Source organism: Danio rerio, chromosome 23 (assembly GCF_052040795.2).
Source record: "Danio rerio strain M-AB ecotype USA chromosome 23, GRCz13ab, whole genome shotgun sequence".
Classification (NCBI taxonomy): domain Eukaryota; kingdom Metazoa; phylum Chordata; class Actinopteri; order Cypriniformes; family Danionidae; genus Danio; species Danio rerio.
The window spans coordinates 44,216,050-44,231,172 of record NC_141043.1 but is presented as its reverse complement, the minus strand read 5'-3'; the positions used below and the strand labels follow the sequence as shown (position 1 = coordinate 44,231,172).

Sequence of the window (15,123 nt, the reverse complement as noted above, 5' to 3'; positions counted from 1 at the left end):
ACTGTATGGCTGCATTTCATCTTTAAAACGAATGCTACGGGGCGGTATGACGCCGTTCCTTTTTGCTCTTACCAGCTGACCGCTTACCTCCGTATGAAAAGCGGGTCAATCGTTGCTTTTAAAAACACTCTTGGTTGGGTTTAGGGAAGGAGGAGGGTGGGTCAGTCAGTCAGTCGACAGCAGTCTCTGGTGGATTAACGTGAGAAGAGCAGACGCAAATGGCATTTGCGAAATAAAGCGTACACAACGGCCTCTGGTGGATTCACAAAAAACAAAAACGGCAAAAAAACATAGCCCCTGGCATCTATTTGGTGCTCTCCAGAAATGTGTATAGTGGTATGTTTTCAGAATGAGCCTGGGTTGTATGAAAATCAACGGTCACAGTATTTCACAACACAAGCTCATTCTGAAAACGTTGAACAAAGACAAAACCAATAATAAAACAATTAAATAACAAGGTGAGAATGTGCTAAAATTTGAAAACGTGGTAAAAGTGTTCCAGCCTCCAGTGCCTAGACTGCAGCTCTGCACAGAACGTTTGGCCAGTGGAGAAATGGTCATGCCCAAGTGAGCCTGGTTTCTCTCTAGGTTTTTTAATTCTTCACTTACGTCAATTGGTGAAGTCTTCAGTGTTTGGGCTCTCAGAGGTGATTATTAAACCACACTGAACTGAACTGAGCTAAACTAACCTTAAACACTGAAAACTGAACTACACTGTTTTAATTTACTATGATCTTCTATGTGAAGCTGCTTTGACACAATCAACATTGTAAAAGCGCTACACAGACAAAGGTGAATTGAAAAAAAAAGTAAAACAGGCTGTACGAGGGCTATTCTTTTCTGGATTGCAATTCAAAACACTAACGGTTGGGTTTAGGGAAGTGGGTGGGCGCAGGTCAATCGGTGCATTCGAAAACACTACTGGTTGGGTTAAGGGAAAGAGGTGCGTGGGGTTATTGTTCGGTTGGTCAGTCAGTCGACAGCGGCAGCCTCTGGTGGATTTACGTGGAACAGCAGGCATGATTGTCACTCGCGAAAGAAATTTGAGATCTCAAAAAGCATACACAACGGCCTCTGGCAGATTAGCGGAAACAAAAACTGCAAAAAAACGTAGCTCCTCGGACATATTTGGCGCTCTCCAGAAATGTATACAGCTGTACATTTTCAGAATGAGCCTGGGTTGGTTTTTCAGCATTCTTCAAAATATCTTCTTTTGTGTTCAATAGAATAAAGAAACTCCTAAAAGTTTGGAACCACTTGAGTGTGAGTACATTTTCATTTTTGGGTGAACCAACTATCCCTTTAAATACTTTCATTATTTGAACTGAACGACATGGCATTGCATTACATTTTTTGGAAGATCTTTTGCAAATGTCTCCCATAATATCCCAGTCGCCGCTTATCAGCCAATGGCATCACTGCTAGAGTTTCCTCTGGCTAAAATCATTTCTTAGCGCAAGGCAGTAATTTGTATCTATTGAGGAACATAGATCATGTAGTGTTCCAGTCTAACACGGTGTGTCCCCCAAGGCTCCAATCACGGCCCTCTCCTCTTTCCAATTTATATGCCTCCCCTTGGGCTAATAATTTGACGGCACGCTTTCAGATTCCATTGCTACGCTGCTGACACACAAATCTATATCAGCTCCCAGGCCACAGCAACATTTCCACAGTCTTCCTTATCTTCTTGCCTTTCTTCTCATGTTTTTTTTTTCCTAGTTCTCTCTCAAAGTAAGGAGTTTTTACAACTTCATACGCCTAAGTAGCAAACTTCGGGATGCGTGCTGTAAAAAGAAAAAAGTTTGTACTTCAAAATGTCATGTTTAATTTAATATTACTCTCATTTCTCTGTGAGATATACCAGTCGTTTCTGAGTCAAATTTGTTTGAAGTAAATCCTACACTAGATTTGTTTCAGCGCATCTCATTCCAGTCCATTTGCCATATATAAAACCTCAATGAAGCGTGCTATTGCTTCTTTAAGTGCCTGAACATGCGATTTTCATTTTAGCAGATGTGAAATAAGTAAAAAATTCCCATTAAAAAAAAAACACCACTTCAAAAATGTGTCAATTTTTGCAAAGCCATTATTTAGTTATAGTTTAGTGCAGAGATGCTCAAACTAGGGTCCATGGTAAACTTTGATTTGGCCCGCCATCCCATCTGAGAAGAGAATTTGCCGCTCTCTAGAAATTTATATGTGGCTATGTTCTCAGAATGAGCCTGGGTTGAAGGCAGGTGCATCTTGACTTGTGTATTCAGCATTGAACACAATTGTGTTATAAATGGGATTATTTGTAAGAAGTTCAGTATAAAATGTATTATATATATATATATATATATATATATATATATACACACACACACACACACACACACACACACACACACACATATATATATAAATAAATAAAATATATTAATACGTAATAAGTAAAATAAATAAATACGATTAAAACGATTTTACGATTAATCCGATTTTAATTATAAATAAATTTGGTAATTACCATGGCAACTTTAATGTAATATGTTGGTATGTTTGCCTTCAGCCCTCCACCTTTAGTCAAGTTTGATTTTTGGCCATTCATAACTAATAATTTGGGCAACCTTGCTTTAGTGAAACCAAGCGTCACATTCACAATGTGCCACATTTAATAGTTATTTATATCACACATTACGCGTCTGACAGATCCTTAAAGAAAAAATGTAACTAATTATCAGTTAGAATCTACTTCCATCTCACACAAAATGTCACATCAGGTAGATGTTAACATCTAAATACCTTTTTCTCCACGCAAAAATATGACATGATGTTCAATAATTAGATATAATTTAATTTAATGAGGGATTATTACCAAAGCCCCTATGATCTAACAGTAATTTTAGACATTTGATAATAACAGCGATTATTCACCGGTGAAAATAAAAACGTATAATGTCATTTTAGGCCTTTTCTTCAGTGGATTAATATTTTTTTCCCCCTCAATTATATTCGTGCAATTGAGCTGCTCTCGGATGTAGGGAAAGCACGACTGATTAATTTAACCGGTGTAATTACGGGCCAATATAGACGCTAATGGGTCAAGGGAAATCAATTGCGGTTAACCTTTCTCAGTCTGATGCCGGTCCCGAACGATTGTGAAATCTCACAGCTGAAGTGTTGCAGAGCGGCTTCGGGCTTGTTTGAGAGAGAAACCCAGCATCGATTGATCTCTGAATAAGAGGCGTTTGCAGCATCATGTTACATCGATGAGATCGTGAGGTTGTGCATGTCTGTGTGTGCATAATTCCTGTTGGCTGCAGTGTGATGTACACGGCAGAAAAGCACTTTACTCATTTCTAAATATCCTGAACAAAACACATTTATTCGTGGAATTAAAGGTGCATAAAATAGTGAGAGTTTAGACTTTAGAGGAATGTTTAAGTTTGGGGTTGTTAGGGAATTTTTGGTAATTTACAATAAGGTTGTATTAGTTTTTACTAGTTAATGCATTTACTAATATATAAAACAATAAACAATACATGTATTGTAGCATTTATTCGTCTTTGTTAATGTAAGTTGAGGGAAATAAAGTTTTTCACGTTTTCTAAAACAATAATAATAAAATCATATTAAAATAATACTGTAAATATTGTAATAATTTACAAACATACTTTACATAAAGGCAATAACCTAAATCATAGATCAAAAATATGCAGTGGTACTTCAAAAGAACTGTGATAGAAACGTGCTAAAACATGTTTATCTCTTGTTAAAACAACACAATTAAAAACACAAACGTATAGCTAGAAATAAACAACGTAATTAGCTACCCATTGGCTCTAGGATGTTAGGAATGTGTTTAAACATAAACTTTATAACTACCAAAAAACAATGGAATATGCTAGCCATTAGCGTTAGCATGCTACTGTAGGAATGTACTAAAAACAAGTTTACTACTTGTTAAGACATCCGATACAAAAACAGGAACTTATAACCACCCTGCTGAAAAATCCATCTTAAACCAGCTTTGGCTGGTTGGCTGGTTTTAGCTGGTCGACCAGGCTGGTTTTAGAGGGGTTTTGGCCACTTCCAGGCTGGTTTCCAGCCATTGCCAGCCTGGTCTTAGCTGGCCAGGCTGGGAGCCCAGCCAAAACCAGCTATGTCCAGCTTAAACCAGGCTGGTCAAGCTGGTTTTAGCTGGTCATTTTCCAGCCTGACCAGCTAAGACCAGGCTGGAAATGGCTGGAAACCAGCCTGGAAATGGCCAAAACCCCTCTTAAACCAGCCTGGTCGACCAGCTAAAACCAGCCAACCAGCCTAGGCTGGTTTAAGCTGGATTTTTCAGCAGGGCAGCAAATAACAATATGCTAGCTATTAGCACTAGCATGCTAGGCATGTGCTAAAACATGAGCTTATAACTACAAAATAACAATGGACTATGCTAGCCTTAGTCCTAGCATGCTAGGATTGTGCTAAACATGTCAACAGCTTGTTCTATCTATCTATCTATCTATCTATCTATCTATCTATCTATCTATCTATCTATCTATCTATCTATCTATCTATCTATCTATCTATCTATCTATCTATCTATCTATCTATCTATCTAAAAACAACAATTACATCTGTATTTTTTTCTTTTTTTTTCCAGCATTGAAAACATACTGGTGTGCAATGATACAAAGAGAGTGTCATTCATCTTTGTGGTGACGTTGCCAGCGGACCCAACTCAACTGATTCCGAAAGAAGAGGTGGAGCGAGCAGTGAGGTGAGTTGACCATCTGTGAGTTTACAGGTTTAGACTTTAGCTGATATATTACTAGACGTTTCACTGACTGTAATGTTACAATAACATTGGGTTGCCTTGCTGAATGTCGATCACTATATACAGTTAAAGTCAAAATGATTCGTATATATATATTAGATGTAATTTGAGTTACTGTTGCCTCTCTATTAGCTGAAACAAATCTGGCCATTCTCCTCTGGCATCAACAAGACATTTGTGCCCACAGAACTGCCGCTCACCGGATATTTTCTCTCATTCAGACCATTCTCTGTAAACCCTAGAGATGGTTGTGCGAGAAAATCCCAGTAGATCAGCAGTTTCTGAAATACTCAGACCAGCCCGTCTGGCACCAATAACCATATCACATTTAAAGTCATTTAAATCAGCTTTCTTCCCCATTCTGATGCTCAGTCTGAACTGCAGCAGATCGTCTTGATTGTGTCCACATGCATAAATGCATTGAGTTGCGGCAATGTGACTGGCCGATCAGAAATTTGCGTTAATGTGAACCTAACAGTGGCCGGTATGTTGGTATATATAGCCATTGTGTCAGTTAATGGTTGATGTTGTTTTAAGTACACAATTTTTAACTATCGTAAGCACACTTACTGTAAAAAAATACAAGTTATAGTAATGTATTACTTAAAATACATTTAATTCATTATTTCTTAAGAGTGGGGATCACGTTGGCGCTGTGGTTAGCACTGTCACCTCACAGCAAGTAGGTTGCTGGTTCCCAGCTGGGACAGCTGTCATTTCTGTGTGGAGTTGGCACGTTCTCCCATTGTTGGTGTGGGTTTCCTCTGGGTGCTCTGGTTTCCCCCACAAGTCCAAAGACATGCGCTATGGGTGAATTGGATAAATTAAATTGTCCGTAGTGTATGTGTGTGAATTGGGTGTTTGGGTGTTTCCCAGTGGGGCTTGCAGCTGGAAGGGCATCCGCTGTGTAAAACATATGCTGGATAAGTGGGCGGTTCATTCCGCTGTGGTGATCCCTGATGAATAAAGGGACTAAGCCGAAGGAAAATGAATGAATTTGTAACAACATCAAGTACACTTACTGTAAAAAGAAATACATGTTACAATAATGTATTACTTTAAATACATTTAATTCACTATTTTAAGAGTCTTATAACATGCTTTAAAATATATGCATTCTGATGTTGACTAATATACATGTAAACTACTTATATTACATTTACATTTCTTACATTTTAAATGTACCAAAGTGCAACTAAATTACAAATGTCTATTGATTTTTAAATGCATAAGTTTCAATAGAAATTGCATTGAAGTATGTTCTAATCTACCACGAATGCTATCAGCAGTACACTTTGCATTCATCAAATTACATTTAAATTCCTAAGCAATTGCATTTAATATATTTCGCTATAATAGACTTTCATATACAGTTGAAGTCAGAATTATTAGCCCCCCTTTAAATTAAATTTTTTTTAAAAATATTTTCCAAATGATGTTTAACAGAGCAAGGAAATTTTCACAGTATTCATTCATTCATTTTCTTATCGGCTTAGTCCCTTTATTAATACGGGGTCGCCACAGCAGAATGAACCACTAACTTATCCAGCACGTTCCAGCGGATGCCCTTCCAGCCGCAACCCATCTCTGGGGAACATCCACACACACCCACACACTCATACACCACGGACAATTTAGCCTACCCAATTCACCTGTACCGCATGTCTTTGGACTGTGGGGGAAACCGGAGCACCCAGAGGAAACCCATGCGAATGCTGAGAGAACATGCAAACTCCTCACAGAAACGCCAACTGAGCCGAGGTTCGAACCAGCAACCCAGCGACCTTCTTGCTGTGAGGCGACAGCACTACCTACTGCGTCAGTATGTCTGATAATATTTTTTCTTCTGGAGAAAGTCTTATTTGTTTTATTTTGGCTAGAATAAAAGGAGTTATTAGTTTTTTTAATAACATTTTAAGGTCAAAATTATTAGCCCCTTCAAGCTACATTTTTTTTTCAATAGTCTACAGACAAACCATCGTTATACAATAACTTGCCTAATTACCCTAACTTGCCTAGTTAACCTAATTAACCTAGTTAAGCCTTTAAATGTCCTTTTAAGTTGTATAGAAATGTCTTGAAAAATATCTAGTCAAATATTATTTACTGTCATCATAGCAAAGATAAAATAAATCAGTTATTAGAAATGAGTTATTAAAACTGTTATGTTTAGAAATGTGTTGGAAAAAATCTTCTCTCCTTTAAACAGAAATTAACAGGTAAATAAACAGGGGGGTTTAATAATTCTGACTTCAAATGTAACTGCAATCTAAATCCCGTCCGCCAAAGCAGCATTCAGCTCATGTTTACTAATGTACATTATTTTCATTATACATATTCGTCTTTAGTGAACTGAAAGTGTTGGAGTGTACTGTTTACTCTTTTATGAGGCATGTTTTTAAAGATGTTTCCTATAACAAGGTCTCTAAGGAAGCATCTCATAAAGCGCAGCCTACACCTCATAAAAGCCTGATTTTATACTGTTTATAGTGTTTATTGCATTCTATATTCTGAGTTTAGATCCAAGATTTAAAGAACCACATAACACCATTGTCTTATAACAGCTTTCATTAATTATACAGTGTTATCATATTTATTAACACCATATTCAATATGTCTGCCATTGACAATGAATATTTTAATATGTTTTGTGCTGATTATGCCTTTGGTATAGTCTTAATATAATCATATAATATATAATCATTCAATCTATGGTATATGGAATTTGCATAAGACGCTTACATTTAAGATTTGAGCCTAGTCAGCTGTTTATAATGAAAATATATCAACTTCAATTTTAACATAAGAGCAGGTGGCAATGTTTTACATTTCCTTCGGCTTAGTCCCATATTAATCAGGGGTCACCTCAGTGGGATTCAATTCAATTCAATTTAATTCAATTCAGCTTTATTTGTATAGCGCTTTTACAATGTAGATTGTGTCAAAGCAGCTTCACATAAATGGTCATAGTAACTGGAACAGTGTAGTTCAGTTTTTAGTGTTTAAGTTCAGTTCAGTTCAGTATAATGTTTTTTTCTTCTGGAGAAAGTCTTATTTGTTTTATTTCGACTAAAATAAAAGCTTTTAATATAACAAAATCCATTTAAGGTTAATATTATTAGCCCCCTTAAGCAATGTTTTTTTCGATTGTCCACAGAACAAACCACTGTTATACAATAACTTGCCTTATTACCCTAATTAAGCCTTAAAAATGTCACTTAAAGCCGAATACTAGTATCTTAAAAAAATATCTAGTCAAATATTATTTACTGTCATTATGGCAAAGATAAAATAAATCAGTTATTAGAAATGAGTTATTAAAACTATTATGTTTAGAAATGTGCTGAAAAATCTTCTTTATTAATTATTCCAGGCAGAGCAAACATCGCATCAACAATGCTTTCCTGCTATCAGACATGACTCTTGAGTTTGTGGGGGTCCCACCAACGCTGGCGGTCCCCATTCAGTACAACACTCCTCCGTGGCTCATTGTGTTCGGGGTGGTCATTGGCATTGTGGCCGTAGGCATTGTGGCACTGCTGATGTCCACAGTCAGCAAAAGACGACGGTCAGTAAATCAATCATTCAGATTCTCCATTCAGTTTATAATCTGCTTGATGATAAAGCCACATCACGGAAGAAACATCACTGCAAAATATGACGCTTCTCCTTAGTATTTGTGTCCTGTTTTTTTCAGTACGAAGATGTAAACATTCTTAAATCAAGATGTATTTATTAGATAAGCAAAATGGCTAAAATGATTTTAAAGTTCACATAAACCAAAAGCTGTGACCATTTTTTTTTTATTATTGTGACGCAGTTCCTTGAAAAAAATGAATATGAAATGAAAAAACGTGGGGTGGCTTGTTTTTTCCACTGCGAGCTGATTGGATGTAGTCAAGCAGACATTTTAATCAGATAGATCTGGAAAAGGGTTTGGGGAGAGTTATTACAACCTAACAGACTCCTCCTCCTTAAAACTGACAGCTGGAGGGGTGTGGTTAAGTATGTTAGCCACACCCAATACCTCACTCCGACCTAATCTGACAATTTAACTGAAAACAAACAAAAAGAGCATTTATAAGCGATGACTGATGGACAAGCTCCGTATAATAAACTGAACCCAGATCAGCTTCTGTACACGCCATGTTAAGTGACACCTCTGTTATCAAACAAGTGAAGAACAGCAAATGAATCTCTCGTTTTGTTTTGTTTGATAACTGAGGTGTCCCTGTAAGAATGCACGGATCTATAATGAAAGTATTTGATTACTCTATAAACTGTTTGTGCTCATTTAAGAGAAAATGAGTTGTGTATAAAATAAAACACGCAGGACGGACATGTTTACATAGTATAAAGAGTATTTGTCTGCTTAAACACACATCCCAATCCCAAAGTGTCCTGCACTTTAGCTCCTACTTAAATAGCATGTACAGAAGCTGATCTTGGATCTGTTTATCATACGTAGCACGTCCGTCAGTCAGCGCTTATACATGCATTCGCTGATTTAGAGGTTGCATTTGAAGGGCGACGACCAACGCACAGCTTTAATGGAAAGAAAGTGAACGCAGACATTTTTATATTCAATTCAAGATTAAACACATGTGAGAAATATTGGAAAATATTTAATGATAGGATGATAGCGGGATATAATGGTAAAATACGGAAGAATTCCAGCATAAATGGGAGGTTGAATATATGAAGTGAACAGGAAGTGTTTGTGGAACATCTTTGCGAGAGAACGCAAAAACTTAAAAAGATATATTTTCCTATCACTCAGTTTTCTTTTTTCCCATCCATTTTTCCCTCCCCATCACGTTCCTTTCAGGTCTCCGTAGTACTTTAACTTAAACTGAAGTTGCTTTTCCTTACCCCTTTGATAGATAATTTATTCCTATAATTAAATAACTAAATTATAACATATTCTTTTATGCCAAACACCATTTAAATATTAAATATAGAGCATTTTCCATAATTTTTAAAAACGTCCTAATGTAAGTATCTAAAAAATTGCATTAGTAATATGCATTGCTAAGAACATAATTTAGATCAGAGATGCAGAGGGCCCGTGGGCCAAAGTTGGCCCCTTGTAATCTTTAATTTGGCCCACCATCCCATCTGAGAGGAGAGTGAGAATCATGGAGATGGTTGAAGGCAATCGCCTTTAACACAGAGATCGTCATTTCTAATTTGATGTCACCTTTTTTGTATTTTATTGCAGAGCAACAAAAAAACTAAATGAAATTAAATGTTACAATTAAATGTTGTAAATGAGTCTTATTTTTTACAAATAAAAATATATTGTCACTTGACGGATATAGAACAATGCAGAAGACATTGGAGAGCAAATCAAGGCAAAAAAACTAGTGTAATTCTGTTAGAAATTAGATTGCTTTGTTTTACTGTGATAAGTTCATTTTAAAATGTAAAAATATAATGTATTAGTTAATATAAAGGATTGTTTTCTAGTCATTTTTTTAAACATTATTAAATAAATTAGGAAATTAGCCATGGCAACTGTGTTAACCTTTGGCCCACAGGCTTGATTTTTGGCCTTTCATAAGAAAATGTTTGACCACCCCCGATTTAGACAATTTTAAAGAGGGGGCTATTACAAGATAAATCTACAAAATAAGTCTTTGTGTCCCTAGAGTGTGTATCTGAAGTTTCAGCTCAAAATACTCCACAATGTTTTATAACTCTTAAAAACTGACCCTTAAAGGCAGGGGTGTCAAACTCAATTCTTGGAGGGCCGAAGCCCTGCACAGTTTAGTTCCAACCCTGCTCCAACACACCTACCTGTAGGTTTCAAACAAGCCTGAAGGACTCAATTAGTTTGATCAGGTGTGTTTAATTAGGGTTGGAACTAAACTGTGCAGAGCTGCGGCCCTTTTGGAACTGAGTTTGACACCTGTGCTTTAAGGCTTTGATCCTAATCGTGCCATTTTAGGGACTGTCGCTTTAAATTCAAATGAGATTGTGTTCTTTTCAAAACAGGGCAGAGCTAAAAATGCCTTTGTGTCAGCATAGTGGGGATTCAAACTGTTGAAACCCCTTATAAAAGTGATTTTTGCATACTAGTTCTCCTTTAAAAGGGATTTAGATTATATTATATTTAGAAACCCCCAGTTTTTTACATTTTAAATAGTTGCACCTCAACCAAACATATATATATATATATATATATATATATATATATATATATATATATATATATATATATATATATATATATATATATATATATATATATATATACAGTGTATATATATATATATATATATATATATATATATATATATATATATATATATATATATATATATATATATATATATATATATCAAAAGAAAGCTTATGTTTAATAATATTAAAGCTTATTTTATTATATTTAATCAGATTTCAGTTGATGTATAATTCTCAGTCTTTCTCTTTAATCTGAACTGACCTGTTTACGATTTTTTCCCTCCACAGAGCCAAAGCCAAAGATGCCGGATTTGATCAAGATGGAGATGATGAAGGAATAGTCAAAGAGAATGGAACTGCACTTTCCGGCCTTAATAAGAAAGACGGCGTCTACAATCAAGCCTTCTCCAATGATGAGCGCTTCACCAAACTGTAGCAAACAAAGCCAGATTCAGTAACACCTCACCTTTAAAGTAATTCAGATATGCCAAAGAATAACATTCCCTCAACCTTAGACTGTCTGGGTCTGCACAGAAATAAGACTTATTCGTAATTTATTTGTATTATAAAAGCCAGATTTACTATAAAACATGCTGAAGGTTGACTATGAGCAGATTAAAGAATGCAGACGAACACTACACTGTAAAACATGCTGAATTCCACACAATTGATTTGTGTTGGTATAAAATGAAGGAATTAGGTTAACTTATTAGTTTTTACAAATTTAAGTGGATTGAACGTAAAATAATGAAGTTGTCCCCCAAACAACTAAGAATTGTGTTGTTTTAGCTTATTTCAAATAAGTAGTTTGATCAAACAGTGAACATATTTTTTTGGTCTAACTAAACCCACTAACAGCGCCGCATATTGAAAATAGTGTGCTTTAGTAATCCAAAACAGATTGCATGCAGCGACAATCACAGCAATTCAAGCACAAAATGTATTAAGACATGTTTTTAGGGGGCAATAAATAATGACACAAAACCTGTAAATTGAACGCAACACTTGTAGATCACATTGCTGGTTCTTATCATAAATAAGGTGTCAGAAAAAGCAACTCGTACAGATGCATATGCAGTAAATAGGCCCACATGGTGTGCAGAATTCCGCAGATTTTTTAGCCCATCATTAATTCAGTTTTTTTACTTGAGTAAATGTGTGTAAATCTATATTTATTCAGTTTTTACATTAATTACAGTAATATTATTGACTAATATGAAAATGTTCATCCGATTTATTTACAATGCAGTTTGCACAGTAATGTTTTCTGTCTTTTAGTAGAGATATTATATGAGACTTGCTTTGTTTACCAAATAAAGGTAATCTAATTGGATTTGAATTGTAAACATTAAATAAAAAATTTAAAACATATAATTTTTTATTTCACATATTAAGGTTTTAGTTATGAGACTCCCAAAATAATTTCGCAGAAATCCGCAGATTGTTAGCAGATGCAGAAATAGCAAAAAAAAAAAACAATTCCGTCTGCCCCAAGCAATAAGGTCAGCCATAATGTCTATGACTTTTATTGCTGATTTTCACTGTGCCTTTAATAAATCCTGATAGTTTTTAACACCAAAAAGAGAGTTTGTATTTGATTTTTGTTTGCTGTTTCAACGTTCAAGGCTCTAAAATATTACTGAAATCTGACTAAATATTTATTTGCAATGCTTTAAAGTTTCATTTTATAATATTGCTTAATGGAATATCAGTGCAAAGCAGAGATTTATAAGGATCTTTATAAAACTGAAAGGGATTTTTTTTTTTTTTTTTTAAACAGGCTAAATGTAAATTAATTTATTTTTCTGAAATAGTCCCTTATTTCAGAGGTCGCCACAGAGGAATGAACCGGCAACTATTCAAGATGTTTTACGCAGCCTTCCAGCCACAACCCAGTACTGGGAAATACTCATCCACTCTCACATTCACACACACACACACACACACTCATACACTACAGCCAATTTAGTTCATCCAACTGACCTATAGCGCATGTCTTTGGATTGGAGGAAACTAGAGCACCCAGAGAAAACCCACATGAGCACGGGGAGAACATGCAAACTTCACACAGAAATGCCAACTGACTCAGCTGGGGCTCGAACCAGCGACCTTCCTGCTGTTAGGCCACATTATTCCACTTGCCACAAAAGTTATATAAACCAGATGTTGATAATGTGTGAGGCTGTGAGATTGTGTTATTAGTATTACCAGTTGATATCTGAGATTATTACACTGCATTCTGGAATACTTGATTATGGTTGATCAGTGGCGACATTACAATATATGTTTTTTCCAAGATAACAACTGCTGACTAACGCATATTCATCTGGAAACTTTAAAACAACTTGACTGTCAGTGAACACATTTACAGTTCATATACTTATATATGTAAACAGAAGAAAATAGAAATAAAAAAAAACATCAAACTGTTTTGTAAAAGGTCAAGGGTGAATAAATCAATTTTGGGTGACCGTCTGTTTAAAAGTGAGAACTGGCCGCCATACATGCTGTCCAAAGTATTTCACAAGGTTATTAAATGTAGCAAATAAGCGAAAAAGCTTTCTGTTTAACTTGTCAATCCTCAAGAAAACTATATGCTGGCAAAAGCATTTCACGAGGTTTTTAATTTAGTTAATAAGCGACGGGGTGAGACAGTGGCGCAGTAGGTAGTGCTGTTGCCTCACAGCAAGAAGGTCGCTGGTTCGAACCTTGGCTCAGTTGGCGTTTCTGTGTGAAGTTTGCATGTTCTCTCTGCCTTTGCGTGGGTTTCCTCCGGGTGCTCCAGTTTCTCCACAGTCCAAAGACATGCGGTACAGGTGAATTGGGTTGGCTAAATTGTCCGTAGTGTATGAGTGTGTGTGTGAGTGTGAATGTGTCTGTAGATGTTTCCCAGAGACAGGTTGCGGCCGGAAGGGCATCCGCTAGGTAAAAACTTGCTGGATAAGTTGGTGGTTCATTCTGCTGTGGTGACCCCGGATTAATAAAGGGACTAAGCCGACAAGAAAATGAATGAATTAAAGGCAAAGTTCACCAAAAAATTAAGCGGTCATCATATACTCACCCCTTTTCTTTTTATTATGTAACTATTGACTTTAATAGTATTTGTTTTGGCTGCTATGGACGTCATTTATTACCAGTATCCAACATTCTTCAAAATATCAACTTTTGTGGTCAACACAAAAAAAAAAATTCACAATGATTTTTGGGGTAAACTGTCTTTTTAAAAGTGAGAATTGGCCCCCATCCTACAGTAAAGTGTTACCTAAGAGTCATTTTGTAAACCGTGTAACACAAGTTAGTGTCATTTTCTAGCTAATATGTAGCTGTTTAGTAAAGCTTATCCTGTTCTACTAGTCAATCCCAAAGAAAAGTACATGCTGGCCAAATAATTTCACAAGCTTTTTAATTTAGTTAAAAAGTGACCACTTAAAGGCACAGTTCACCAAAAAATTCTGTCATCATATGCACTCGGACTTATTCCAAACCAGTTTGAGATATCCCCCCACCTTTTTTTTTTTTGTTGTTGATATGTAATCACTGACTTTAATAGTATTTGTATTTCCTACTATAGATGTCAGTCATTACCAGTATCCAACATTCTTCAAAATATCTTATTTTGCATTCAGCAGAAAAAAACCTTCAAACTGTTTTGTAATGAGTCAAAGATAAATACATTTTTTATTTTTGGGTGAACAGTTTTTTTTTTAAAGTGAGAATTGACCCTCATCCTCTACTGGTAAACTAGTTCAAGTATTTGTTTGTCCTACTATGAATGTCAGTGATTACCAGTATCCAACATTCTTTAAAATATCTTCTTTTGATTTCAATAGATAAAAAAAAAAAAAAAACTCTTTAAAAGTGAGAATTGGTTCTTATCCTGAGTGTTACCTAAGGGCCTTTTTGTAAACAGTGCAACAAAATTGAGTGTCATATTATTTAGTTCAACCCAAATCAAGCCAAAGAATTTTACAAGGTTGTTAGTTTAGCTAATAAGTGATCACTTAAGGCATAGCAAAGCTAGAACATTCTTCGAAATATCTTCTTTTGTGTGAAGATTTTGGGTGAACTGTCTCTTTAAAAGTGAGAATTGGCACTTCTCCTAATGGCCTTTTTGTGAACAGTGCAACAAA

General features: G+C 35.7%; 1 protein-coding gene across 3 annotated transcripts in view; it reads left to right on the top strand.

Annotated features, from left to right (window-relative positions):
- Positions 1-15,123, top strand: part of cltrn (collectrin, amino acid transport regulator) — a 33,060-nt gene that overhangs the window by 10,292 nt on the left and 7,645 nt on the right. For 2 of the 3 annotated variants that reach the window (NM_001139458.1, XM_087305427.1), the window contains 3 exons: positions 4,634-4,750; positions 8,181-8,375; positions 11,282-12,575. In NM_001139458.1, coding sequence (NP_001132930.1) covers positions 4,634-4,750; positions 8,181-8,375; positions 11,282-11,429 — 460 coding nt within the window. In that variant the 3' untranslated portion in view covers positions 11,430-12,575. Of the gene's footprint in view, positions 1-4,633; positions 7,856-8,180; positions 8,376-11,281; positions 12,576-15,123 lie in introns of those variants that run through there. The other variant, XR_015522738.1, reaches the window with a different exon arrangement.